Source organism: Phyllostomus hastatus, unplaced genomic scaffold (assembly GCF_019186645.2).
Source record: "Phyllostomus hastatus isolate PE091 unplaced genomic scaffold, TTU_PhHast_1.1 phas_contig_86, whole genome shotgun sequence".
Lineage (NCBI taxonomy): Eukaryota > Metazoa > Chordata > Mammalia > Chiroptera > Phyllostomidae > Phyllostomus > Phyllostomus hastatus.
The window spans coordinates 68,981,631-69,009,109 of NW_025333977.1; the positions used below are offsets into that span (position 1 = coordinate 68,981,631).

The 27,479-nt window shown below is 35.4% G+C and overlaps 1 protein-coding gene across 3 annotated transcripts in view; it reads right to left on the minus strand.

Annotated features, from left to right (window-relative positions):
* TBC1D23 (TBC1 domain family member 23) overlaps nt 1-27,479 on the minus strand; it is a 64,969-nt gene that overhangs the window by 8,478 nt on the left and 29,012 nt on the right. For 2 of the 3 annotated variants that reach the window (XM_045851619.1, XM_045851621.1), the window contains 11 exons: nt 26,788-26,911; nt 23,315-23,439; nt 23,187-23,233; nt 22,176-22,279; nt 17,161-17,283; nt 14,939-15,031; nt 12,454-12,624; nt 10,319-10,361; nt 8,699-8,808; nt 3,261-3,400; nt 1,724-1,768 (listed from right to left, as the gene is read on the minus strand). In XM_045851619.1, the coding sequence (XP_045707575.1) occupies nt 1,724-1,768; nt 3,261-3,400; nt 8,699-8,808; nt 10,319-10,361; nt 12,454-12,624; nt 14,939-15,031; nt 17,161-17,283; nt 22,176-22,279; nt 23,187-23,233; nt 23,315-23,439; nt 26,788-26,911 (1,125 nt within the window). The remainder of the gene's footprint in view (nt 1-1,723; nt 1,769-3,260; nt 3,401-8,698; nt 8,809-10,318; nt 10,362-12,453; nt 12,625-14,938; nt 15,032-17,160; nt 17,284-22,175; nt 22,280-23,186; nt 23,234-23,314; nt 23,440-26,787; nt 26,912-27,479) is intronic. The other variant, XM_045851620.1, reaches the window with a different exon arrangement.

Genomic DNA, 27,479 nt, shown 5'->3' on the forward strand with positions numbered 1-27,479 from the left:
ATTAAAAAGTTCTTTAAACACCTATGAAACTCAGATTCAGTTTTCTTACAAAAAGCAAAGAGGAAGATAATATAGCCTTATCTAAAAATACTTTAGTGCCATCTAAATTATAAAATTATGAGATTTAAATTATTGCTTCTCTCCTAATATTAAAGCATAACCAAAACTGCCTGCTATAACATAGAAACTAATAATGTTTATAGTAAATGCTTGAATCAGAAACCAAGTGTGAAGAGAAAATTAAAAAAAAAAAGCTATTCATCATCAATCTAGATTTATAACAGTGGAGTTTTTATAAACAAGATTGCTAAAGATTACTGACATGGCTCTTAAAAGACTGGCTAGAGTCCTGGCTGGTGTGACTCAATGAACTGGGCACCAGCCTGCAAACTGAGAGGTCACTGGTTCAATTCCCAGTCAGGGAACTGGCTTGCAGGCCAGGTCCCTGCAAGCCAATGCCCCCAGTTAGGGGGCATGCTAGAGGCAACCACACATTGATGTTTCTCTCCCTCTCTTCCTCCCTCCCTTATCCTCTCTCTAAAAGTAAATAAATAAAATCTTTAAAAAATAAAAGACTGGCTAGAAATTAATGAAATTCAATGGATGAACTTTAAAAAATAAAAGTAGTTAACTATGCTTTCTTAGTGAAAGTAATAAACATCTACAAAATGGTTTGACCAGGTTTTTACTTAACTTGTTGAGTTCAGAAAGAGCTAACGTTTCATTTCACTAAATTCTGTATTCAAAATAGATATATCTGTATGTCTCTGGACCAGCGAAAATCATTTAAATTTTTTAAAAATTAAGAATTTGGGAGAAAACTTGCGAGTTAAGTAAAACTAGACTAATTCAGTGGTTATATAATAAGAGATAATAGAAAGATGATTCACAAACATTATAATTTTAAAAGATGCAATTTCCTTTAAAATAGTCTTAGGAAAAGTTATAATAGAAGCCCTGTAATTGATACTGTGTAGAAACAATCACAGCAAATAAAAACTCTTATCAGTAAGTTGAGAGTAAACTTGGTTTTTAGAAATGCAATTTCCAGTCATTGGAAATATTGAAATGACCTGAGAAAAAGTCAAGTCCATTATTCTAAAGCTCAATTTACATTCTAAGTATGACTAGATTTTCTTTTAAAATGTTCATAGGTGTTGCTATAATTGAAATTCTAATTTAAGTTGCAGAAAAATTCTGAGTATAGAAACTGAAAAAGCTATATAGAAGTATTAATACAAACATCTCATTAAGAAAAATCTAAAAATATTTAGATACAATGTACATGAAATAACCAGAATTTGAACCATGAATTGTGCCTTTTTTCAGGTACTATGATTTTCTCTACCATTAGGGCATGGCACAAAAGTAAATGAGCTCCAAAGCTAATACCCAGCCAACTCTGAGACTATATATTTTCTTTGTTTCAGCTTCCTCTGTCTCAGAATATAAGCTGTAGGTTTATGAAGTCCTTGGGTTTGAATGTACTTGACTTTCATCTGAGGAATGGGAGATGCAAAGAATCATGCAAGAAAAAAAATTTAATGATCAAAGCAAAAGACAAAAAGATCAGCATCACATGTACTCCTAAAAGCAGAATGAGAAAAGTTTAGCACTTGAAACAGCTACATGAAATTTTAGCCAAGACAGCAGGAGCTTTATAGATAGCATGAAGCATGCTAAAGGAAAAGGTCCAACAAAGCTGCTCTACTTATTGGCTTACCGCTCTGTACATGTTCTGTCTGGCCAAGGAAGATTGAAAGACATTCTATAGCAAATTGAGGCAGAGGACAGAACAAAATGATTATAAAAAACACAACAGCTTTAAAACAAAAAATACAGTATAATCAGTTTTTCTAATGCAGAGTGTACATTATAAAGAAAATGTTTCAATCACTCAAAGTACAAGAAAAAATGAAAAAGAAGCCTGTTTCAAGTGATACTTTAACAAAGAGAAGCCTACAATTTAGAGTTATCATTAGTTCATTAAGATAAGATTTTTAATGTCATGCTGTAAAATGTAGTAGTAATAGTCCTCTAAATTCAGAATGCACTAATTAAAGTTAAAAAGATTAGCCCTGGCTGGTGTAGCTCAGTGGATTGAGCGCGGGCTGTGAACCAAAGCATTGCAGGTTTGATTCCCAGTCAGGGCACATGCCTGGATTGCAGGCCACGGCCCCCAGCAACCGCACATTGATGTTTCTCTCTCTCTCTCTCTTTCTCCCTCCCTTCCCTCTCTAAAAATAAATAAATAAAATCATAAAAAAAAAGATTAGAGGCTTTTAAGAGCAGACATGTACATCAATGAGCAAAAAAATCATTTCATGATAAAATACTTTAATATTATTTATCTGCTGACCATTTTATACAACATACAATTATCTGAATTGGTTAAAACAACCTCTTCTTTACTATTTTCTAAATGGGGGGAAGTGTATTTTTGTATGTGTAGGTACTATACTTTTACAAATGAACATTTAGGTCTAAAAGTCAAATATTTCAACTTACCTAGGATATTATAAGACAAAACAGTGAAATTAAATACTGTAACACATTTCCAAGATTAGGCTTGCTTAGAAACAAATTCTGCACAGAATTAGATGAGTTTTGACCCCAAGGAACAAGAAAGATCAATTAGGCTAAAGTGTGAAGAAAAAACATATTGTACGCTCACAGTTCCAGTAAGAAACAATATAACAAATATTCTTAAACTTGTTTATTATTTTTTGGCTGTGCCCTTCATTTGTAAATCATGGGAAAATAAAGGTCCTTTATATTCAGTGAACAAAGTTCTATGAAAATCTGAACACTTAAACTTAAGAAATGGATTTCTGCTTTATTTAGCATGACAAATTCTCTAGGTTTTTAAATTCCTGAAGCAGAGGAAGAGGTTCCTGTTACAAAGATTACTGCATTTAGATGATTCCTATCCATTTGACATATGGGTAGCAGCCACCATATGACGTGAAAAACGTAAAATGGCACTTGAATAGTTTTTTAAGAAATCACATAAATGCGCAGAATCATTATCTGCACCTTATTCTGAGCAGTGGTAAAAAGAAAGCAATCTATAGACAAATTTTACAGCAATAAAGGACATCTCACAATTATAATGAGAACTGAAACCATCTAATAAAAAATGTACTTCATGATCCTTTTTTAGAACACATTCAACTAATGTTTACTCTGAAATACTTTTCTTAGTTTTAATTACTCATCATGAGCTCATTTAATAAGCTCATACCATATAAGCAACTCACCGGTCCACAGGCGTTGATGTATTCTCAATAAAACTGATAACTTTTTCCCTAACATTAACGGATTTTGTTTTCAAAGCAATAGTCATTTTATTTACTAGTGATTTCATTCCTCTGTCATTTGAGCCATTAGAGGATTCACCCTGGGGAAAAAAAAAAAAAGAAATTACTAAAGAACTCTCCAAATGATTCAAGATACACTACTGCTAACGGTTACTTAAATTCCTATGTTAAAGTTCTAATTCCCAGTGCACCTCAGAAAGTGACTATATGTGAAGACAGGGCCTTTAAAGAGGTAATGAAGTTTAAATGAGATCATATGAGTGGACTCTAATCCAATGAATGAAATCCTTACAGAAGAGGGAGATACACCAGAGGGGTACCTGCTCAGAAAAAAGGCCATGTGTGGACACAGCAAGAAGATAGCAACTGCAAGCCAGGGAGGCCTTAGGAGAAATCAAACCTGCCAACACAGACCCCAAACCTCTCGTCTCTGGAACTTGGAGAAAAAAATTTCTGTTGTTCAAGTCACAGTCAATCATATTTTGATATGGCAGCCAAAGAAAACTGATACACTAGGTGAGACCATTTTAGGAATGGAAGGTAGAAAGAGAAAATGAGGATACACATTGCACATATAAATGTGTGGAGTATGAAGTTATCTGCCTTATTCAATAAACAATCAAGTTATCAACCTTTTCTTAACTCAGATTAGTCTATAAAAATGAGCAAAGGTATACATAGGCATAACTTAGAGATACTGCAGGTTCAGTTTCAGAATACTGCAATAAAGTGAATTTTGCAATAAAGCTAGTCACACCATTTTTTTTGTTTCCCAGTGCACTAAAAGTTACATTTACACTATGCTGTTGTCTGTTAAGTATGCAATAGCACTATGTCTTTAAAAAAACAATGTGCATACTTTAACTAAAAAATATTTTATTGCTAAAACATGCTATCATCTGAGCCTTCAGCAAGTCTTTTTTTGCTGGTCTTGTCCCGATGTTGACAGCTGCTGACTGATCAGGGTGGTAGCTGCTAAAGGTTGGGGTGACTGTGGAAATTTCTTAAAGTACAACAGCAATGAATTCTGCCTCATTGATTGACTCTTCCTTTCACAAACAATTCCTCTGTAGCATGCAATGTTATTTGACTGCATTTTACCTATAGTAAAACTTCTTTAAAAATTGGACTTAATCCTCTCAAACCCTGCCACTGGTTTATTAACTATTAGTATATAGAAACTATAAATTAATAGTATATATAATTTTATATACTATTCTAAATCCTCTTTTTTTGTCATCTCAATTGTCAGAGCATCTTCACCAGAAGTAGGTTCCATCTCAAGAAACCACTTTCTTTGCTCATCTGTAAGAAGCAACTCCCCATCCATTAAAGTGTTAAGAGACTGCAGCAATAGAGTGGTATCTTCAGGCTCCACTTCTAATTCTAGTTCCACCACATCTGCAGTTACTTCCTCCACTAAAGTCTTGAACCCTCAAAGTCATCCACTGAGGGTTGGAATCAAGTTCTTCCAAACTCCTGTTAATGTTGGTATTTTGACCTTTTCCCATTAATCACAACTGTTCTTAATGGCATCTAGAATGGTGAATCCCTTCTGGGTTTTCAATTGACTTTGACCAGATCCATCATTGGAATCACTACCTATGGCAGCCATAGCCTTATGAAAGGTGTTTCTTAAATAATAAGATTTGAAAATCAAAATTACTCCTTGATCCATGGGCTACAGAATGGACACTGTGTTACCAGCATGAAAACAATGTTAATCTCTTTGTATGTCTTCATCAGAGCTCTTGGCAGTAATACTTTACAGGAATCTTTTTTTTTTTTTTGAGCAGTAGGTCTTGAAAGTAGGCTCAACATAATTTAGTAAAGCATAGTGTAAACAGATGTGTTGTTATCCTGGCTTTCTTGTTCCATTTATAGAGAACAGGCAGATTAGACTTAGCATAATTCTTAAGTGTGCTAGGATTTTTGGAATAAAGTGAGCACTGGCTTTAACTTAAAACTCACCAATTAGCCTCCAATAAGAGACAGACTGGTCTTTGAAGCTTTGATGCCAGACATTGTCTTCTCTCTAGCTATGAAAATCCTAGGTGGCATCTTCTTCCAACATAAGGCTGTTTCATCTACATTGACAATCTGTTGTTTAGTGTAGCCACCTTAATGAACTATCTTAGCTAGATCTACTGGATAATTTGCTGCTTCACCTTGCACTTTTGCTATGGGGACAACTTCTTTCCTTAAATCTCATTAACCAGCTTCAAACTTTTCTTCAGAAGTTCCCTCATCTCTCTTCACCTTTATAGAAGTGAAGAGGGTTAGTGCCCTGCTCTGCATTAGGCTTTGGCTTAAGAAATGTTGTGGCTGGTTCATCTTCTATCCAGACCACTAATACTTTCTCCATATCAGCAATAAAGCTCTTTTGCTTTCTAATCATTCACATGTTCACCAGAGTAGCACTTTTGTCTTCAAGAACTTTCCCTTGGCATTCAGAATTTGGCTGTTTGGTACATGCCCTCCTCAGTAAGCTTAATCACTTCTAGCTTTTGATTTAAAGTGAAAGAAGTGTGACTCTTCCTCTCACTTCAAACACTTAGAGGCCACTGTAAGTAATCAATTGTCCTAATTTTGTTATTGTTGTGTCTTGGAGAACAGAGAGGCCTGAGAAGAAAGAGAGTGAGATGGGGGAATGATCCAATTGGTGGAGCAGTCAGAGCACACACATTTTTCCAGTTTGCTATCATATACGGGTACAGTTCATGGCAGCCCAAAACAATGAACAATAGTAGCATCAAAGATCACTGATCACAGATAACAAATATAACAAATATAATAATGAAAATTTTTGTAATAGTGAGAACTACCAAAATGTAACAGAAATACATGAAGTAAGCAAATACTGTTAGAAAATGATGCCAACAGACTTGTTTGAACTTGCTTAATGCAAGGTGGCCACAAAGTTTCAATTTTAAAATAACCTACTAGCTGCAAAGTGCGATTAAGTAAATCACAATAAAATAAGGGGGATGCCTGTAGTCAGCATATCATTCATGTAGTTAAACTTTTAAACATTTACTTCTTGTAAACTTTTGCTTTTTAAAACATTTTCACTTAGGCCTCTATTTGGTCAAGAAACGTCATCCTGGTGTAGCTAATGTAACAAGTGTAATTTTTAAAAAAATATTCTCAGCCAAGGACATTTTTTCACCGCTCTTTAGAGGAAGGGACTGAGAGAAACATCAGTGCAAGAGAGGAACATCAGCTGGTTGCCTCATGTACACACCTGGGCCAGGGATTGTATGTGCCCTGTGCAGGAACTGAACCCTTAACCCAGGCATGTGCCCTGATGGGAATCAAACCCGCAACCTTTTCATTATGAGACAATGCTCCAACCAACTGAGCCACACTGGTCAGGGCAAGTGTGAGTCTAATTCTGAAATTGTTTCATAGGATTGCTCCCAAATACCCTAGAGGGCAAGTTGGTGATTGGGGTCAAAAGTTTCAAAATTTATGAGATGGAAGTAATCAGAAAGTACCCTAGGATTTAGGTATTATCTGATGGAAAATTATACAGACATAAAAAAAACCCATGCTTTAAAATAAAAGCATTTTAAAATGCTAGAAAATGCTCAAATGTTCAGTGAAAAGGCAGAAAATAAAATTATGTGTATACTCTGATCAGTACTTTTAAAATACTAAAATACGCGTGCATTAAAAAGAACTGTAGAATACTTCAAATTACAAATAGCAGTTATCTCTGAGAGGGATACAGGTGATTTTGTTTTTACACTTTGTATATTTATATATGATGCTATAGTAGACATGTTTTTATTTTTATGAGAGTAAGTCATTAAGCAATACAAAAAAAGTGTTTCTATTTCCATACCAAATTCAAAACCAAAATACACTGACTATGGAACTTTGGTACTTTTGAATACAACACATCTTTAAGACAGTTTCTTTCCCAGACTGAATCAGCGTTTTTCAAATCTGAAGATAAAAACGTCAACAGAATACCCAATGTTGTGAGTGAAAATATAAATTAGAAGGATGAATTATTATTATTATTGGTAATAATGCAGAATTCTAAGGATACTGATAATTAATCTTTTGATCAAGTTATTCTACTTCTAGGACTCAATAATCATGACATATGTAAATATGTTACTACATAAAATAATTGTAGTAGTATTTATAATAAAAGACTGGAAGCAATGTAAATATTCAATAGAGTGCTGAGAAATGATATGTCCATATAATGGAATACTATTTTGAAAATGGCAAATGTTTATTAAATACATGGTGATCTCACATGAAGAACTCTTAGATACCTGGAGGATCAAGTTGAAAACTTAATTCTCAAAGAAGGCTTACTTGTTCATAATCTGACAATAATTTGCTTTGACTCACAGAGCTGAAGATAAACCTCAATTAATATAAGCTGAGTTATAATCTTGTAATAACTACTATTAAATGGGTAAGCCATAGGTACTACACTTTCCACTCGCACATTTAATCATGTCATCCTTCTGAGGAAGGTTCTGTTATTTCCATCTGTTTTGCACAGATGAAGACATCAGAATTGAAAAGATCTTACTGAAGACCATAAGAAAATAAGTTGCAGAGATAAAATGTGAACATCTTGGTGTGTTACACAAGTAAGCCAAAGCTAGTAACTGTGACTCTGTACTACAGTTTTCCTTCTATTGCTGTTTTAAAGAATAATCATTAGGTAGATGAGGGCTACTACTTATTAAAGAAATTATGTAATGACATCTAATCTGACTGACATGAAATATTGAAAAAATGCAAAAGATTTATGGCCCAAATATTTTCAAAGGAGAACAGAAAAATGGATTTACCCAATATAGCAAAATCCAGGAATGTACATCTCAATAACTAAAAATTGAATATAATGAGAGTGACAATGGGTTCCTGTCTTCCTCTGCTTAACCCATTCTCAAATATGGGTGGACTAAAGTTCTAAAATAAGATTGTCGTGGGGAGGAGCAGACATGGTATGTAGAAGAAAGGACCATAAGCCTCAGTATTATCTTGGCCCAAACTAATTGGGAGATTCCTAGAATAAGCTCAATTTGAGATTACCAGCTCATCATAGACTCAGAATCATCTCCATTGATAGATACTTTAGCTGGAGCAGAAAACTGTCACTAGGTGATACCAAACTGCAGCTGGATAGGGAGAAACCTGAATTCAGCAGACAGACCTCTGCACTCTCAGCTAGGTGAGCTGTGTGGGCCTCCTCCATCATTTCACTAACCTCACAATAACATGATTCCTCACTGTACATGTTTGAAGTATTTTGACTCCATTTCTGTTATGGTGGGGGTTTAATAGTTAATCACCTTTTCTGGGTATTTATCTGAATTGGTAACATACTCAACACATACACTTACATCAGCAGAAGAACTGATACTGCTTCTTGAGCCTGAGGTACTAGCAATCCAATGGCCATAACCATTTTCTGGTCCATCCACATTAATGTCTGCCAAGTGCTGCTGCAGTGCTTAAGATAAGCAAGAAAAGAAAAAAAAAACAACACCTGACATATCAACCCCTTCTGAAAAGATTCATTACCAGAGAAGTATAATAAACATGTCATAGCTGAATGAAAAAGGATCCAAGGACATCTCCCAGGTATTTCTTTCTGTATCTCTGAAAAGGAGTAAAGGACTCCAAGCTACAGAAAACTTTCCCCTCCTCTTCTCCTTCCTTCTAATTCCTCTGTACACATAATGACTTTTCTTAATTGACCCTAAGGGTGACAATAACTGTATATATAGGCTTCATATTTTCCCTTTTGGAAGGTAATCTTCCAAGTATGAATTGATGATCTCAGCAACATTTTTTAATGACATAAAAGATTAATAGAAAAACCTATGGTTACACCTGAAATGAATACAAAATAATATTAAGTGTAAAGTAATTTAAAGAAAGAAAACTTACGGTGGCTTTTGTTTTATAAGGAGACACCAATTAATCTTTGGAAAGAGAGGTTTTTCTTGGAAAATAAATCATTCTTACTTTAAGGCTAATACTTGCTTCATCTATTTATTACAATAATCCCTTTTGTAGACCACTCTATGTAAGAGCTTCAAAGATAGTTAATTATCAGGCCATGACAAATGGGAGATAATCATAATCCTTACTAATATCAACAAAGACCAACAGGAAATAGATCCTAATCTACCAAAAATTCTAACTTGTAACCTAAGATAATTATAATTGGCACTTCTTTTTTTTTTGTGGTGGGAATAAATAAGATCTTGTCTCTTTTCAAGTTTGATGATTACAATACAGTAACATTGTCTGTATTCACTAAACTGTACATTAGTGCTCCAGGATTTATTTACTAGTTGCAAGTTTGTCCTCTTAAATAACAGCTCTTGTAAAAAATAAAAACTCTTTTTATAGTTTTATTATTAAAACTATATTTACTTATTACTCTAACCTAATTCTTCATACATTCTCAAATACTTGCCTGCAGAGATTCTGTCAATTATTTTACTATCCTAGATTACCAGATATGATTCTACAGATTTGAAAGCATCAGCTTATTTGTTTTATTACATTGAGCTGACATTTTTTTAGCAGCTGTTACCTTCAAGTAATTCAAAAATAAAATGAAAACAAAAACAGATTTAAAAAGCAAAAGAAGGAAGGGTATAGAGTGAAAAGTATTCCTCATACTCTTCTTTCCTAGTCCTATCTACTCCTCTATAGAGGCAAATCATGTGGGCAGTTTTCATGCATCTTTACTAAAATATTTTTTGCAAATACAAGCTAATTTAAACACATCTATTTACAGTCTTCCATTAAATATTTATTTATTTCAATTGCCTATGATATATTTGTCTGTTATCTATGTTCTGCTGGCCTTGTCTTTTTTGAAAATACTGAATGACTGAAGGAAGAGTATATCCATGAACTAACTTGGTTACTATAAATCAGTTCTGATGATAATATGATTTCCACTGAAACATGTAGGCAAAGGGATTAATAAATTAAAATTTTACCCATAAATCCTCCACTGGCAATGCTCACATATTCTTTGTTTTTCTGTAATGGAAAATAAAATTTAAATTATTCCAAAATGCAATTTAATTAGAACTTCTGATAATTTTATAAATTTTGAGAAATGTAATATATAAGGTTATATGTTGACTTTCTGGACTTTTTCTTTTCTTTGACATTTTGGACTTTGGCACAGAGAGGTACATATATTTAACTTGTGTATTTGTAAGGTCTGGTGCTTGGCTGGGAAGGAGGGAACAACTTCATAGTTCTAATGAGACTATAATTTTACTTGTATTATAGTTCCAATAGTGCAATAAAGAGTCAAATCAAAATTAAGTTAAGTTGAATTTTTGGATGTAATTAGAATATTTTAAAGTTCTCAAAATATTTTTTATCCTTTATAAAAATGAAATATTAAAAAAATGACAGAATGTTACCATTTTACAAACTACTAAAAATTAATGGATATAAGCAATGATAATAAAAAAAGAGAGAGACACAAAAAAGAGAGATAACTGGGTAGTATTTATTTTCCTCCTAATGGAAGTACACACCACCCAGGACCTCCTTTCTCCCCCAAAAGTAATCTGATCAAGTCTCTATCTAAATTAATCACCTGTTTACAGAAAATACCAGGGACATAACCTAATAAACAACACCATAAGAATGCAATCAGCAAAATCCAGAATGAGGGAACTCTGTAAGATGAAGTAACTAGTTTTTTCCCAACAAATACATGCAAGGGAAAAAATATGAAAGAGAACTTATAAATCTATAAATGAAAAAAGACTTAAAGACCTCATCTAAGTGCAATGTCCTATTTTGCATCTTGGGAAATTCAGGGAAACCTGAATACTGGTTAGGTGATTTTTTATAGTAAAACATAATAATAATGAGATTATATCTTTACATAGAGTTTATAAAGTTCAACTCTCATCACTTTTAGATTTATTTGAAATCTTCCATGATAAAATGGAAGAAAATAATTTCTGAAACCACATCAATAACCTGCCCATGGACACAAACAATAGTGTGGTGAAGGCCCGGGGAGGGGGCTGAGTGGAGGTAGGCAAAGGGTGGGAAAATGGAGGACACCTGTAATAGTGTCAACAATTAAAAAGAAATTGAATTATAGAAATAAAGTTCACAATATTCCAAATTCTTGCCATCTGACACCCCTCACAATATACAGTTTATACCAGAGGACTTTTAGAACAGACCAATTAAATTTATAACTAAAATCAGTTTGAGTCCCTGTTTGTTATTGTGTATTAAGTTTCTAAAATCTTTTCTTAATAAGGTATAAAGTTACCTTATAATCTCTCCCCCAAATACCTTGTTGCTTCTCTCATTTTGTCTTTCAAGGATTCTGTCCTTTAGACTAATTTTCTAAAACCTGATTCCTGGTAAAATACAAAATGAATAGAAAGTACCCTAATTGAATGGACCGTGCAACACTATGTTTACTGTCTTCCTGATTACATAGTTCAGAATTACACAAAATGAGGACTTCAATATATAAACTACCAAAGAATTCCTAATAAACAACTACTATTATAACGAAAGAGCCATAACTGAGTGAAGCTTTGTAGAGAAGAGATACAGATTGCATAAAATCACAATTACAGATTAGTTGTGCCAAAGACAATACTCAAACACACACAAAAAACGTGATTAAGTGTCATGAATAAATATACCTGTATATTTATTCAATTTCAAAGTGGAGATAATTGATTATACAGCTACTGTAAAAAGTACTAGGATATGAATAAGTATAAATATCAATGCAATGGAATAATCCAGAAATAGATGCTAATGCATAGAGGAATTCAGTATATTAAAATGGTGGTATTTCAAATTGATAGCACAACTGGTTGGCTTCCTGAAAAAAATTTTTTTGCTTCCTACCTTACTTCTTACACAGAAAAACATTCCAGATGGTTCAAAATTTAAACATAAAAAATAAACCTGATAAGCACATAAAAATCTGGGGATAGACACAAAATATATAAGCTGTAAGGAAAAAATACAGATAAATTTGACAGTGTATTAGATAACAGCACAAAAACACCACGAGAATTTCTTAAAGGTGATAACAGTACCAATGCAAAATTGAAATGATATATGTGCATACCTGTAAAAAGTGTGCCAGGACCATGTTCATATACATGTCTTCTTCCTCTCTACCACTGCCCATGAAACAGAGGTGCTCCCCACCAGCAATGGAACCGGACTCAATGGACTGCTTTTGTGCTTCCAGCAAGGACTTTACTGACTGTGCAAACTCAGATGGATTCTGGAGCATCTATACAATTTTTAAAAAATTAAAAACATGCCAAGCCTGTGTTTCACAAACATTTGTAAAACCTGAAATATTTTTCCAGGGGAAAAAAAAAACATTTAAATATCCCCCATGAGAACAAATAAAAAGAAGAGGCTCTTATAAATAAAATCCCTAGGATAAGAAAAAAGAAATGTATATAAATGTATCTATAATATATTAAAGCAGAAGTTGAAAATTCACAGGAATTTCTGATTAAATTGGCTGTATGGTGGGCCATGGTACAGAGATACCATTATGCAAAGAAAACATTCTAGAAAAAAATGTGCACTTATTGTTTATTTCTTAAACAACAAACTAGTGTTCCTTAGGTGTCATGACAAGAAAAGTTTAACACTGAGTAGAATGGCCCAAGACTAAAAACAATATATCAAAAATGAGCTATATTTTTTATTCCCACTCACATAGCAAGTCATGTATTAATATTTCTTAGATAGCCAGAAACAGCAGAAGCCTTTTATTTATGAGCCCTAATCTACATACTACAGATAAAAAAATGAAAAACTTAATTTCTTACCCTCAAGGAAACACATATGTCAGTAACTACAATTTTTTTGAAGCTACTATACTGAGATGACGTTAAAAAAGCAGTGAAAATCCAATAGAAAAATGGACAAACCATAGATGCGCATTATAAAAAACAAACATACTCACAAAAAGATATTTAACATCAGCAGTACTTAGCACTGTTTTTCATCTATCATTCTTTTAAGATAAAAAACAATTGGTAATGTCCAATAATGCTGATGGCAAGAAACAATCATTTTCATAAACAGTTGTAAAGTATAAATTGGTTCAGTCTTTTTAAAGAGCAATACTGTAGTCTCTAGTAATATATTCTATACCCATACCTCTCTATCTTACAGAAGTATTCGCACGAGTTCACAATATATGTATAAGGATGTAAACTGCACTGGTTATTATAAAAAAACTGAAAACAACCCAAATGTACATCAATCAAAAAGGTCAATTAAGGTATAGCTGGTATAGCTGTACCATGGGGTATTATACAGCCACTGAAAAGTAGTACTTAAATGCAAAGATCTCTAAGAAACTGTTAAGTGAGTTACCAGGTGAAAATGCAACTGAAAAAAGTGAACAACATGTAAATACATATTAAGGGTCTGGAAGATTAAGAAAGCTGTTAATAGTTAACTCTGGACATTCTCTTTGAATTTTTTCATTCAAGTATTCATGAATCACTTTAGTAAATTTTAAAACCATCTAAGTCTTCCTGGATAAATCAAGGAAGAGAAAGACAGAGTTCACGTTCAGGATGCAAACAAGCTAGGACTTTCTACTTCACCTATGGCACCTAAAACTCTCTGCGTTGTTTTACCTCCATTTTCCATGAGTTTCCTCTTAACACCACCTAGGCCCTTCTATATGCTTTTCCGCCTCACTTAAGTTTTTCAGACAAGTTGGGGAGAGCGCATATTTGCCCCATCACAGAAAGTGGTTCATGTTCTGTCTGTCTTCCCTTTCCCTGAGGCTCTAATAACCCCAGAATGGCTTAAATGATGTTAGTCATAGGTCTACCAACTGCTCTAAGCATCTCTGACAATACTTAACTATTTAAGATTTATTTTATTCTCATTTGAGAGAGGGGAGGGAAGGGGGAGAAAGAGGGGGGTGAGAGAGACAGAGAGGGAAAAATGAGATGTGAGGGAGAAACATCCTTTGCACACGCCCCAATCAGGGCCTGAGTCCACACCCAGGCATGTGCCTGATCGGGAATCAAACCAACAACCCCTTGGTTATTGGATCACACACCAACCAACTAAGCCATGCTGGCCATGGCAATATTTCACTATTTCATATACTTCTTCAATTAAAGTGACCCAAGGACAGCGATTTAACAACACAGCACCTATATGCCAGTGCTAACCTTATTAAATTAGTTTATTATGTGCATAAGTACTTATGATGGAAAAAAAGGCTTATAATAAAAACTTTTAGAATAATTATCCAGTTATAATAAGAGCTAATATTTACTAGGTGCAAGGCACTATGCTAAGTGCTACATCAGGTAACTTTAGTAAGAAGCTTAGAATTTACTGACATGGCAATGGTAAGCCACAGTAAACAATGTTTTCATCATGACCAGAGGGTGTCCTGGGTGAAAAGGCAACCTGAGAGCAACACTTTTTATCATAAGGGCAGAGACTCCCTCCTTAAGCAGAAAAGAAAAACACCCCTAATTAGGTACATGTATATTAATGGGCTAAAGAAAAAAATTCTTAATTAAAAAAAATTTTTAATAAGCATTAATACTAACCAGATCTGAATCTAAGTGAAAAGCAGTTGATAAATGCCCAGCATTATACTGTTCTGCAGGACGGCAATCCACCACAAAGAAGCGGACTCCTTCCTAAGGAAGAAACAATTTTTTGATGTACTGGAATTTGCCATGAGAGTTACATTTTACACAATACAGTACTAACAAATTCACCAAAGGAGGAGAAACAAGTTTATTAAAAAACTGATCTCACAAAAAGTCAGAAGGATCCAATCAGTACAGGTGCTAGAAAATTACCTCAAGATCCTAAAAAATTTTCTTCATTTTAAACAGTTAAAACATTTTGTATATACTGTTATTGACCAGGAAGTCTTAAAATACATAGCAAGATAATGTCAGTTTGAACTATAAAACTAATTACAGTATATATTCAAATTTAATTTAATATCTATTATGTTAAACAGTTTTTAAAAAAACATATAGTTACAAACACAGATCTAGATACAATTCCTGTTTCTGCAAATAAATCTACAAACTTATCAACAATTAAATTCACACAAGAACTAAAAATGATTTTGGTGGGTGAAGGAGGTTCTCAAATGCCAGTTTGAACTAAAGAAGTTCACATGGGTCTCATTAAACTAGATTACATATTTTCATTTAAAAAATGTTATTTATTTTTAGAGAGAGAGGAAGGAAGGGAGAAAAAGAGAGAGAAACATTGATTGGTTGCCTCTTGCATGCCCCCAACTGGAAACCTGGTCTGCAACCCAGGCATGTGCCCTGACCAAGAATCGAACAGGCGACTTTTCAGTTCATAGGATAACACCCAAACAACTGAGCCACACCAGTCAGGGCTCCATTTGTTTTTAAATAATAGTTGTAATAAAAAATGTGAATTATTTGTTTTAAAAAGATCTAGTGTCAAAGGCATTTTCCCATGTCCATTCCTCTTCCTCCATCTGGAAAAACACTACACACTCCAAATACACACATATATGGGTAAATGTTGCAATACTAGTCATTGTAGGAGATCATGCTACGTGGTGTGGGCCCAGCTCCCACTTGGAGATGCACAGGACCCATGCCCATGGATAGGCTCTCCCATGGGGAATCAGGCCTGCAATGTATCTAGGCCACTTTGAGACTCGCTTTTGCTAAAACTTCCTCACCCTGAATTGAGGCAGCAAACCTTTACTGAAAAGTAACTTCCTAAAATCCATGCTAAACCTTCCAAGGACAAGTGTAACTGGTTCAACTACTTTTCCCTTTTCATTTGCAAATATCCTTTTTCTGTGATGTGACAAGTGGCATCCGCTCCTTTGTTTTCTGTAAAAGGTAACCACCTAAAGCGAACCTGTGCATAGTAAATGAGGACCATCATGTAATGTGCTGAGAAACCCAATAAAGGCCTGTCACAGCCAGGGCCGCAGCTTTTGCTCTCCTTGAGAGAAAAGCCATGCTCACTTTTTCCTCCACAGGACTCAGTAGTCTGTGTGAATGTCTCGTGTCTCATCCACAATGTGGCGGACCCCACGAATTGGGGTCCACATCAAGTAATAAAGAACATACCATATAATGAAGAACAAGTTCATTAGATTTTCATGAAGAAAGCAATAGACAAAAAAAAAAATATGGTGTATTTCCTCAATTCTCCTTTGCTATATGCTTTACCGTGTTTAACTGTATAATCCAATTAATTGTGTAACAGTTCAGAATTTAACCGTTAGATGCTAAATTCACTTCTAAGTACTTCACATACCATTAACTTGTTTTGGTAAAGTGAAAAAAGTTTAACAATTTACAAAAATGGGCATTAAAATAATTAGTTGCTGACAATGAAAATATTGCCAACATTGGCAGTTTAAAAATGACTACCTGGCCCTGAATAGTGTGGCTCAGATGGTTGAACATCATTCCCCAAAGTGAAAGGTCCCTGGTTTGGTTCCTGGTCAGGGCACATACCTGGGTTGCAGGTTTAGTCCCCAGTTGGGGCATGTATGAGAGGCAACCAGATAGTATTTCTCTCCCTCTCTTTCACCTTCCCTTCCCCTCCCTCTAATAAATAAAAATCTTTAAAAAATAATAAAAATAAATAAAAATGACTAGACAGAAGATTCAGCACATCAAAAAAAAAGCAAAATGGCCACATTTTTGCAGTAAATTAATTTTGTGGAAATCAACAAACATAAAGGAAATGTTGGTTCCTAACATTTCAAGGGTACAGTCCTCTGACAAAACTGTGGGTTTCCTTTACTTACACCCTGAAGCTGATTTGCTTGAAGGATCTCTGACACCGAGATGGCCAGGCAAAGAGCCTGACTCAGGTCTGCATCGTCATCCTTAATTCCCAACAAAGTACTACCAAATAGGTGATGATTATCCTATTTGAAGAGAAAACTTTAAAACACTATAAAGAAAAAACAAAATCAAATTTTCTTCCTAAAATTATTCTTAATAAATCATGATAAAAGGAGAAATAACTATATAACATCCTTGAGTGGTGTGATTTATAAAACTTAATATATCATCTCAAATCTTGTACGCTAAAAGCTGAAAAAAGACTACATCCAAAGTCCCTGTCAGAATTCACACAAAATGAGAGAAATGAAACAACATACTCTACAGTTATTTACTATGTCTGAAGAATAAAAGCTGTTTCCCTTAATAAAACTGAAAAGTAAAGTATAAGACTTCTGGGGAAGGTGATAAATGCAGTATACACCTGCTTCCACAACCACATTGAATTACAACTAAACTACAGAAAAACCATTTTCCAGAGCCACCTCAGACAGGGATCCTAGAATGTACATAAACCAAACCACCAGCAATCAGAACCAGAAGGGCCCAATTTCCTTGTGGGTAGCAGGGGAAGTGGCTAAAAGCAGGGCGAGAGCTGACCAAGGGGCATTGTTCCCTCTCAAATACCTCCTCTACATACAGTGCCACAACACAGAGAAGTAGGTTGTCCTGAGCTGATGAATACCTATGGCTCCGCCTGTTACAACATAACAGGTGCTCTGAGAAAAGAAATGTGGCCTAAGAGAAAGAACAGATCAAAACTCCAGGAAAAGAATTAAGTGATGAAGAGATAGCCAACCTATCAGGTACAGAGTTCAAAACTCTGCCAATTAGGATACTCACAGAAATGACTGAGTATGGACACAAAATAGAGGAAGAAGTGAAGGCTATGAAAAGTGAAATAAAGGAAAATGCACAGGGAACCAACAGTGAAGGGAAGGAAACCTGGACTCAAATTAATGATTTGGAGCAGAAGGAAGATACAAACATTCAACCAGAACAGAATGAAGAAATGAATTAAAAAAAATCAGGAGAGGCTTAGGAACCTCTGTTAAATGTTCCAACACCCAATCACAGGGATGCCAGAAGGAGAAGAGGAAGAGCAAGAAATGGAAAACTTACTTGAAAAAGTAATGAAGGAAAACTTCCTCAATCTGGCAAAGGAAAAAGACTTCCAGGAAGTCCAGGCAGCTCAGAGTCCCAAGGAAGTGGGACCCAAGGAGAAACACACCAAGGCACATCATAATTACATTACCCAAGATTAAAGAGAAGGAGAGAATCTTAAAAGCAGCAAGAGGAAAGGAGATAGTTACCTACAAAAGAGTTCCCTAACAACTATCATCTGATTTCTCGAAAGAAACCTAGCAGGCAAAAAGGGGCTGGAAAGAAGTATTCCCAGTCATGAAAGGCAAGGACCTCCATCCAAGATGACTCTGTCCAGTAAAGCTATCATTTAGAATGGAAGGGCAGACAAAGTGCTTCCCATATAAGGTCAAGTTAAAGGAGTTGATCATCATCAAACCCTTATTATATGTTAAATGTTAAAGGGACTTATGTAAGAAAAAGACGAAAACTATGAACAGTAAAATAGTAAGAAACTTACAACTACAAACAACCTAAAAAACAAAAACAAACAAAGCAAAGAACTAGAACAAGAACAGAATCACAGAAATGGAGATCACATGGAGGGTTATCAGTGAGGAAGGGAAGGAGCGAGAATGGGGGGGGGGGGAGTGCAAGGAATAAGAAGCATAAATGGTAGGTACAAAATAGATAGGGGGGAAGTTAAGAATAGTATGGGAAATGGAGAAGCCAAAGAACTTATACATACAACCCACGGACATGAACTAAGGTTGGGGGGCGGATGTTGGTGGAAGGGGGTGTGCATGGCGGAGGAAAATAAAGAGAAGAAAAAATGGGACAACTGTATTAGCATAATCAATACAGTGTATTTAAAAAAAGCCATTAAAAAAAAATAAGTGCTGGCAGACGCCATTATTCCTTTTCTGAGCCCTCCCCACACAGAGCTAACAAGTGGGAATCATATTCAAAACTCCATCAACCTGGCTCATACTGTTTGCCCAGCCTTGCTGATTCCCTGAGACTCTGCCCCACCCCACTTGCAGGCCCACCCAAGCTGTTTCCAGTGGCTTTTCCATACGAATGGCCTGTCTTGGCTCATGCTTCAGATTTTCCTAAAATCTCTGAAATAAGCAACACTTGGCCTCAGCCTGCCTCGTACCTGTCATTAAGTGGTCCCAGCCCTAGCACTAGCAACAGCGGACTTTGGTTTGCTGCTTGGCCTCCCCTTGGCACCTCTAAGCCCAGCACAAGTACAACCATCTGCAGATTGCTTTGTAGCTCATGCAGGGTGGCCCTGGGGCAAAACAGAGGTAGTGGCTGTTCTTGGCTTGCACCTCCCCGGAGGCCTCAGAGCCAGTACATTCAGTGGACAGCTTCAGAACAGATCGAAGAATTACCACTCAACCACCTCCACAAGCAACACACTTAAGGGGCAGACTCAGCAGGCACGAGAACCCTGATGAAGTAAGTCCTTCTCTTGTACAGTTGATCCTCCACAGTGGTCAGAGGTCAGTGGTTGGTGGTCAAGGCCAGTTCTTGCAGCTGATCCACCGGGGGTAAACCACTCCTATTGATGTGCCAATAGCAATCAAGGCTCAACTAAAAGAGGAGGGTATACAACCCACACAGGGGATGCACCTTAAGTGCCCAGCTGGGGTGATCATGGATGCTGTGCCACCGGAATGTACAGAACTCCTACTACATCAGGCCACTCTATGAAGCCTGGGAGACACAGCAGCTCTACCTAAAACACAGAAACAAATGCAGGGAGGCTGCAAATGAGACAAAGAAACTTGTTCCAAATGAAAGAACAGAACTAAATAAAATGGAGACAAGCAATCTACTAAATGCAGAATTCTAGTAGGAGCCTCTGGGACAAATTCAAGCATACCAACATTCATGTCATCAAGGTGCTGGAAGGAGAAGAGAAAGAGCAAGAAATTGGAAATCTGTTTGAAAAAATAATGAAAGAAAACTTCCCTAACTTGGTGAAAGAAATAGACATGCAAGTCGAGGAAGCACAGAGTCCCAAACAAGATGGATGCAAAGAGGCCCACTCCAAGACACATCATAATTCAAACGCAATGGTTAAAGACAAAGAGAGAATCTTTTTTGTTTTTTAGGATTTTATTTACTTATTTTTAGAGAGGGGAAGGGGAAGAGAAAGGGAGAGAGAGAAATGTCAATGTGTGGTTGCCTCTCAAGCACCTCCTACTGGGGTCTTGGCCTGCAACTCAAGCATGTGCCCTGACTGGTAATCAAACCAGCAACCCTCTGGTTCACAGGCCAACACTTAGTCCACCAAGTCACACCAGCCAGGGCATAAAGACAAAGAGAAAATCTTAAAAGCAGTTAGTTACCTACAAGGGAGCTCCTGTAAGACTGTCAGCTGATTTCTCAGCAGACACTTTGCAGGTCAGAAAGGAATGGCATATGAAATATTCAAAGTGATAAAAAGCAAGGGCCTATAATCAAGATTACTCTACCCAGCAAAGCATCACTTTAGAATCGAAGGACATATAAAGAGCTTCCCAGACAAGAAAAAGCTAAAGGAGTTCTTCACAACCAAACCAGTATTAGATGAAATATTAAAGGGGTTTTATTTATGAAGAAGGAAAAAAAGATAAAAAATATGAATAAGAAAATGTAATAAATACATATCTCTCAACTGAATCTGAAGAACAAAATAAATGAATAGCAAAACAGACTCACAGAGACACAGAACATTTTGATGGCTGACATATGGAGGAGAGATGGGGGAAGGATGAAAAAGGTGAAGGGATTAAGAAGTATAAATTGGTTGTTATAGAACAGTAAGGGGGATGTAAAGTTCAGCAAAGAAAATATAGTCAATAATATTCTAATACCTATTTATTGTGTCAGATGGGTGTGAGATTTATCAGGATGATCACTTAGTAAGTTATACAATATCTAATCTCTGTGGTTGTACACCTGAGATAAATACAGTAAGTATGCCAACGGTAATTGAAAAATAAAAATGATTTAAAAATGGAAAAAAAATTGTAAGACTTCTTTTTCACTTGACATCCTAAACCACTATTCCACCATCTGATTTATTCAACACTGTTAGGAACTGAGGCAATCTACATAAGGCAATTATAAAATAGCTGAAATTAGTTCCTAGAAACAAAAGAATCTCCTTTTTAATTAATGAGTTTCAAGGGAAATGTTCTTAAAAGATTCCTCTTACCTGCCTTGTAAAACATGCTATATTGAACATAACCTCATCTTGATGTTTCAGTGACATAACTACCAACTAGCAAGTTGTCTTAAAAAATAGTAATAATGCTCTCATGGGCACGAAAGGTCACAGACAAACCTGTGTGCAATACACCAGTTGTTGAGGTACTCCTGTGCCTCCTCCACTATGAGCTTTTGTTTCTTGGACTTTTACTTTCTAGGACCTGACAGCACTCATGCTTCTAATCTGGTGTCCTTTCTCTTGAATGCATTTGTCTGGTCTGAGAAAGAGTCTAGGTGTTTATGAGACTAAGTGACCCTTTTTGCTTATAAGACAGCTCTGCATCCGTCAAGTTGTGCAAAGCTGAATTAAAGATAAAAAAGGCATAATTATACATGCTCCATTAGATTTTTGTAATATAATTTTTAAAGTCAAGAGAGCACTAATTTAGGAAATATAGTCAATTTTCTAATGATCAGAAATAATAAGTATCAGAGTACAGGTGAGATGATTTTAGTACATTTTTATACCATCTTTTTAAATCTGTTTGTTCCTTCACTAGGGAGAATCTTTACAGTGGGCAATCACACAAAACTGCAACACCTGAATAACCAAAATGGCTACAATGTAAACAATAAAACAATGTGCAAAATGGAAACACCAAATAGTTGGGAATTTCTTGTCTTATACCTTCCTAAATGAAGCTGGTGTTTTACTGCAATAATACTGAGCCAGAGAGAAAAGGTCTTCTATATCTTCTAGATTCAAACTGGATGGAGTTTTTTCCAAGAACTCTGAAATAGGATTATAGACATAACAACATTTAAAAATTGTTTATGAAGAATATAATAATGAACACTATTTATGTATCAAAGCTAGAATGTTCTCAATATAATAAAATTATATAAAAGGAATCTCAACTGTGATGCCTCTAAAACTATTTAGGAAGGTGTGGATGTCCCCAGAGGAGCTGAAACTATTAATGCAATTCTGTTAGTGAATGATGGTGCCAAGCAATCAAATTGAATTCTTTAGCCTTGATCAAAATACTGTGATTTATTTAGTTAACAAACACCTAATAGGTGCTAGGTCCCATGGAAATAAAAATGACTAAGAAATAGTTCTAATATAAGGAACTTAGTCTTGTGTGAGAAAAGCTAAAATAAATCATTAAAATTTAGCAAGATAAACACTGTAATACAGATTGTACCAAGTGCCAGGCAATGTAGAGACAAAATAACTAAATCTGTATGGGGGCTAGAGTGGGCAGAACCTAAAAGGAGAACCAAGGTTTCACAATGGAGATACAAAGAAAACAGAACTGAAAGGTAAACTGAGAAAGAGGGGCGCTAGGGATGGAGGGGGACAGGAAAGAAGGGAAGAAAGAGGGAGAGAAAAAGAGGAAGGAAGGGAGGGAGACAGGAGGAAGAGAAAAGAGGGGAGGGCAAGGCATTTTATTTGAACAATGAAAGCAAAGGAATAGTATATGGAAAGGAATGAAAAAGTGAAAAAACATATGTGAATGAATGAATGAATGAATGTAGAAAAACTGGGGAAAATAGTCTAAGGTTTGTACCTGAAGAGTGTGTAAGAGTTGTATGGGAACCTCAGAGCTCTTTTAGACTAATTTATAGGTGGGGAAACTGAGTTTAAGAAAGTTAAGTGAGGTGAAATGTTTTTTCTACATTAAATGCTACTTACGGATAACTTCCTCTTTGCTGTCTGACTCCTGTGCTAAAATAACTTCTCTGTAAACAAAGAATCAAATGAGTTAATATTAAGAGTACTCTGAGAATAGAGGAGAAAAATCTAACCAACTTGATACTTACTTTGCATTAACAAGGATTATTAACATTAAGAAATAAATAAAAAATGGATCTGCTTGTTGTAGATATCCATCCCATATTGCCTGAGTGACTTCAATGGAACAGTAACATGCAAAAAGGCTTCCAAGCTGTAATCAGGCAATAAAATGACAAACGTAAATAGTTAGAAATTACTTGTTCTTTTAAAAGTATTAAAGCAAATGCATGAGTAACATTACATCAAATTGTCTGCACCTGAAATTTAATGTGCACTTTAATTTTAGTATATATAATCCAAAGGCACGACATGGGGATTCAAAGCACAATGGAGCCACTTACTAGCTGCCTGACTTAGGGCACAAAACAAACTTTAAAGCTTTCATTTCTACTTCTATTTAAAAACAAAAGTATTACTACTACCCATTTTCTTACACTGTTGTAAGAATACCTAAGGTAACTGTCACATATCTGCCACAGCATAATAACTAACATGATACCCCACTGAACTAAGGATAACTAGCATAATTATTCCAGGACTTATAATTGTGGAACTCGAACACTGTAATTTAAAAGCATCCCCCCCCAAATTTGATGACAATATAAATGTGAATTGGTCTCAAAATATACTTGTATATCATTTGAAATAGATGAGACAACATTTATATCCTTCAATGGGTTTCAGAAGCTCTGTGGTTTTCTCTTCTAAATAAAAAAAATTGCTAATGCATAAGTTTATCTAAAGCCCAGCTGTGCTTTAAATTGAATGAATTCAGTGATACTTTCTATTTTCATTAGGTACAGAAACAATTCCATATAGAGGTGTAAATTTAAAACATTTTTAATGGCTAAAGGCAGCTAATGGGAACACATATTTTAAGCCAGGTACTAAGCTACTGTCATAGTATTGAATATTCACATAACAGGCCTTGAAAAACAATTTTTTTCTCCCCATTTTATAAGTGAGGGAACAGATGTGTTAAATAACATTCCCAAGTTCACAGAGCTAGTGAGTGGTGGTGTTTGGACTAGAATAAACACTTAAGATGCCACAGCCCATGGAACTACCACTACACTTGAGCACAAAACTTTTAAAGTGCATAATAGTACTGGTATTTTTTGTTATTGTTTAAAAATTACTATTACAAATACAGATTAGAAGATGCAAATATAGAAGGAATGGCAATATATGGTCATCATTAACCTCACTCAGCTAAACTAAAACTACCATTGCACTGTGCATAGTTACAGGTTTTCAGGGCTTATGAATTAGTTTTATTTCATCTCATGATTAAAAAGAAAAGACTCCATTCTATAGATATGATATTAGTAGCAAAAAGGAACAATATGGGGCATCAACTGAAGAGACACCAGTTCTTTTAGTACTCAGTTAAAATCTGCTAAGAGCACTAAGTACTGGCAACAGAAATGGCATTTCCTATGCATGACATGACCAGAGAGATCTCTATTAAATATTAGAATGCTAAAAAAATAGTTTCTTATTTCAAGACAAATAAGTAGTTAATGTCAACATATGAGTCTCAGAGAAGCTACAATTGTATAGGTATTTTATCATTTTAACTCAAAGTGATAAGACTGTAGCCAACAGGGAACTAAAGAATAGGCTGCTGTAGTTTCAGATTTAACAGGCCAGAGATCAAATCAGTTAGGATTCTCTCAACATTTCTTGATTGCTAACTCATCCCCTGACCATCTAAGATAGGTACTATTATCATTCCCATTTTATAGATGAAGAAACTGAGGCTCAGAGACTATCTTAAATCACACAGTTAATAGTGACAGAAATGGAATTTCCTGAAGTTAGGTAAGACACAATCAAGGAATATGTTAATTTTTGAATATATATTTTCTAGCACCCAATCATGGTCTTAGAAAGATCTTAAATTACACCTAGAAGATCAGTTCTCAAACTGTGGTTTGAGAGGCCTGGGAGTCTCCAAGAGGATTTATGGGGGAGTCCATGATGTCAAAACTATGTTTGTAATAATACTTGGATTTTATTTGCCTTTTTCATACTCATCCTCTTACAAACAATATAATTTTTCAAGGGTTACATGTGGTCGTATCACTGACTGAATCCAGAAGATATGAAAATCTACCTGTCTGTGATCTAGCCAAATATTAATGAAATTTACAAGATATAAAACAATGCAACTATTCTCACTATTTTCTGAAAAAGTTACTTTTTATTGAAAAAGTAGGGTATTTATGTTAACATGTAACAGATTATCATCACTTCTAAATAAGTTAATAAATGAATAATAAAAACTTCTTAATTTTAATTTCTAGTCAACACAATCCACATGAACAGTGGATTCTCAATAAATGTTGTGTATTTATTAGTGGTCCTGAGACCAAAAGGTTTGAAAACCATGATCTTGAATAAAACTTCCCACTGAAAATACAAATATAGGATGTCAGAGCAGTGAGATATACTTTGTATTCTTTTATATTAATCATTTGATATTTTAAGTAATTTTCATTGTTGAATATCACTAAGTTTTAAAGTAAACTGACAGTTATCCTATATTACATACATATGGTTATATGTCTGTGTTTATGTATGTTTATGTATATATGTATATACATATATATGAGGTCTGTCTGGAAAAATTCCAGTCATTAGTAATGTAACGAGAACAGTTTGCATGACATCCATGTAACCTGGCAGCCAAGGAGAGAGGACTGGAATGCACATGCCTAAACAATGATGACTCCACTATACTAGTCAGTGGAGGCAGTAGCTGCTGTTCAGTGAGCATGTATATTGTCTGGTTATCACATTAAAAAAGACTGAGTGAGTAGAGCCACAACTCTGCATCAAGTTGTGTACTGAGCTTGAACATTCCTCCATGAAACTATTCCAATGATCAGACGGCTGTGGGTATGGGCAATCACAACAATCCCGCTCATGCATCACAGCTCATGCAGGGTTTTTTGGCGAAACATCACTCAGCACCCCTACAGCCCAGAAGCCCTGTGACTTCTGGCTTTTCCCAAAACTAAAATCACCTTTGAAAGGGAAGAGATTTCAGACCATCCACGAGATTCAGGAAACTACAAAAGGGTAGCTGATGGTGACTGGGAGAACTATGTGAAGTCCCAAAGTGCCTACTTTGAAGGGGACTGAGGTGTTATTGTTCTATGTACAATGTTTCTTGTATCTTGTATCTTCTTCAATAAATGTCTCAATTTTTCATATTACATGACCCGATACCTTCTGGACAGACCTCATAAATACGTGACATATTTCACTGTAAAACAACAAAAGACTAAACTTCATGTTAAATAATCTGAACTAACATAAGTGAGGAGCAAAACAAGCTATTGATGAAGTGCCAATAATTTTACTCCTTTGATTTAAGCAGTAATGGTCTATAATTAAGTACTTTTCTTCCTTTTCCTTGGGAAAAAAAACCCTAACTATAGTTTTGTAGAAATCTATTTTTCATTAAGTGTTCCTACATTCACTTTATTACCCAGTTGAGTGCATAGGAGTCTGGAGTAATTTTCTTTGTATCAAGAAAAGAACAAAGCTCAGGCTCATGGTACTGGATGAGTAATCGGAAAAGATGAAATGGTCTCCCCTTCAGGGAACAATCCCTAGAAGACAAGAGAAGAAAGGTTTCTTGCATTAATAAGTCAGAAATGATCAAATCAATAACCAACCCTCCTGTACTGTACACCTCCTCTCCCTATTCCTAGAACACCTGAATATGAGTCTACAACCAGGCAGAGCTCTCTTACTAACATCTAATGGACCTGATTCGACAGAAAATTTGTATCACAGAAACAGCAGGTCCACAGCTAAGTCTAGGGAGATTCTCTCCAGGTGAACCCAGGCAGTACTCTAACAAAAGCTCTACAAGGACCACTGAAAACAGCAGGACTACTTAGGGTATTTTGGTAAGTTCTGGATCCCAAATGGAGATCCTGAGAGTCTTGAAGAAGTTCAGCCCTCTTTCTCTCCTGCCCCAAAAGAAGAAACTCCTAAGAAGGCTTCAGGTAAGCTCCACAGTTAATGCACACAAGTAGTACTGTCCTTCAGCAAAGGTACAAGTCTGAAATGGCCAGGTGAACATTTCAGAATAGACACACTTAGAAGAGCCTTAGAAGCTTTTTTAAGTGGCCTGGGTACCAGGTGCTTTATGTGAATTCTAGGAGGTGCCAA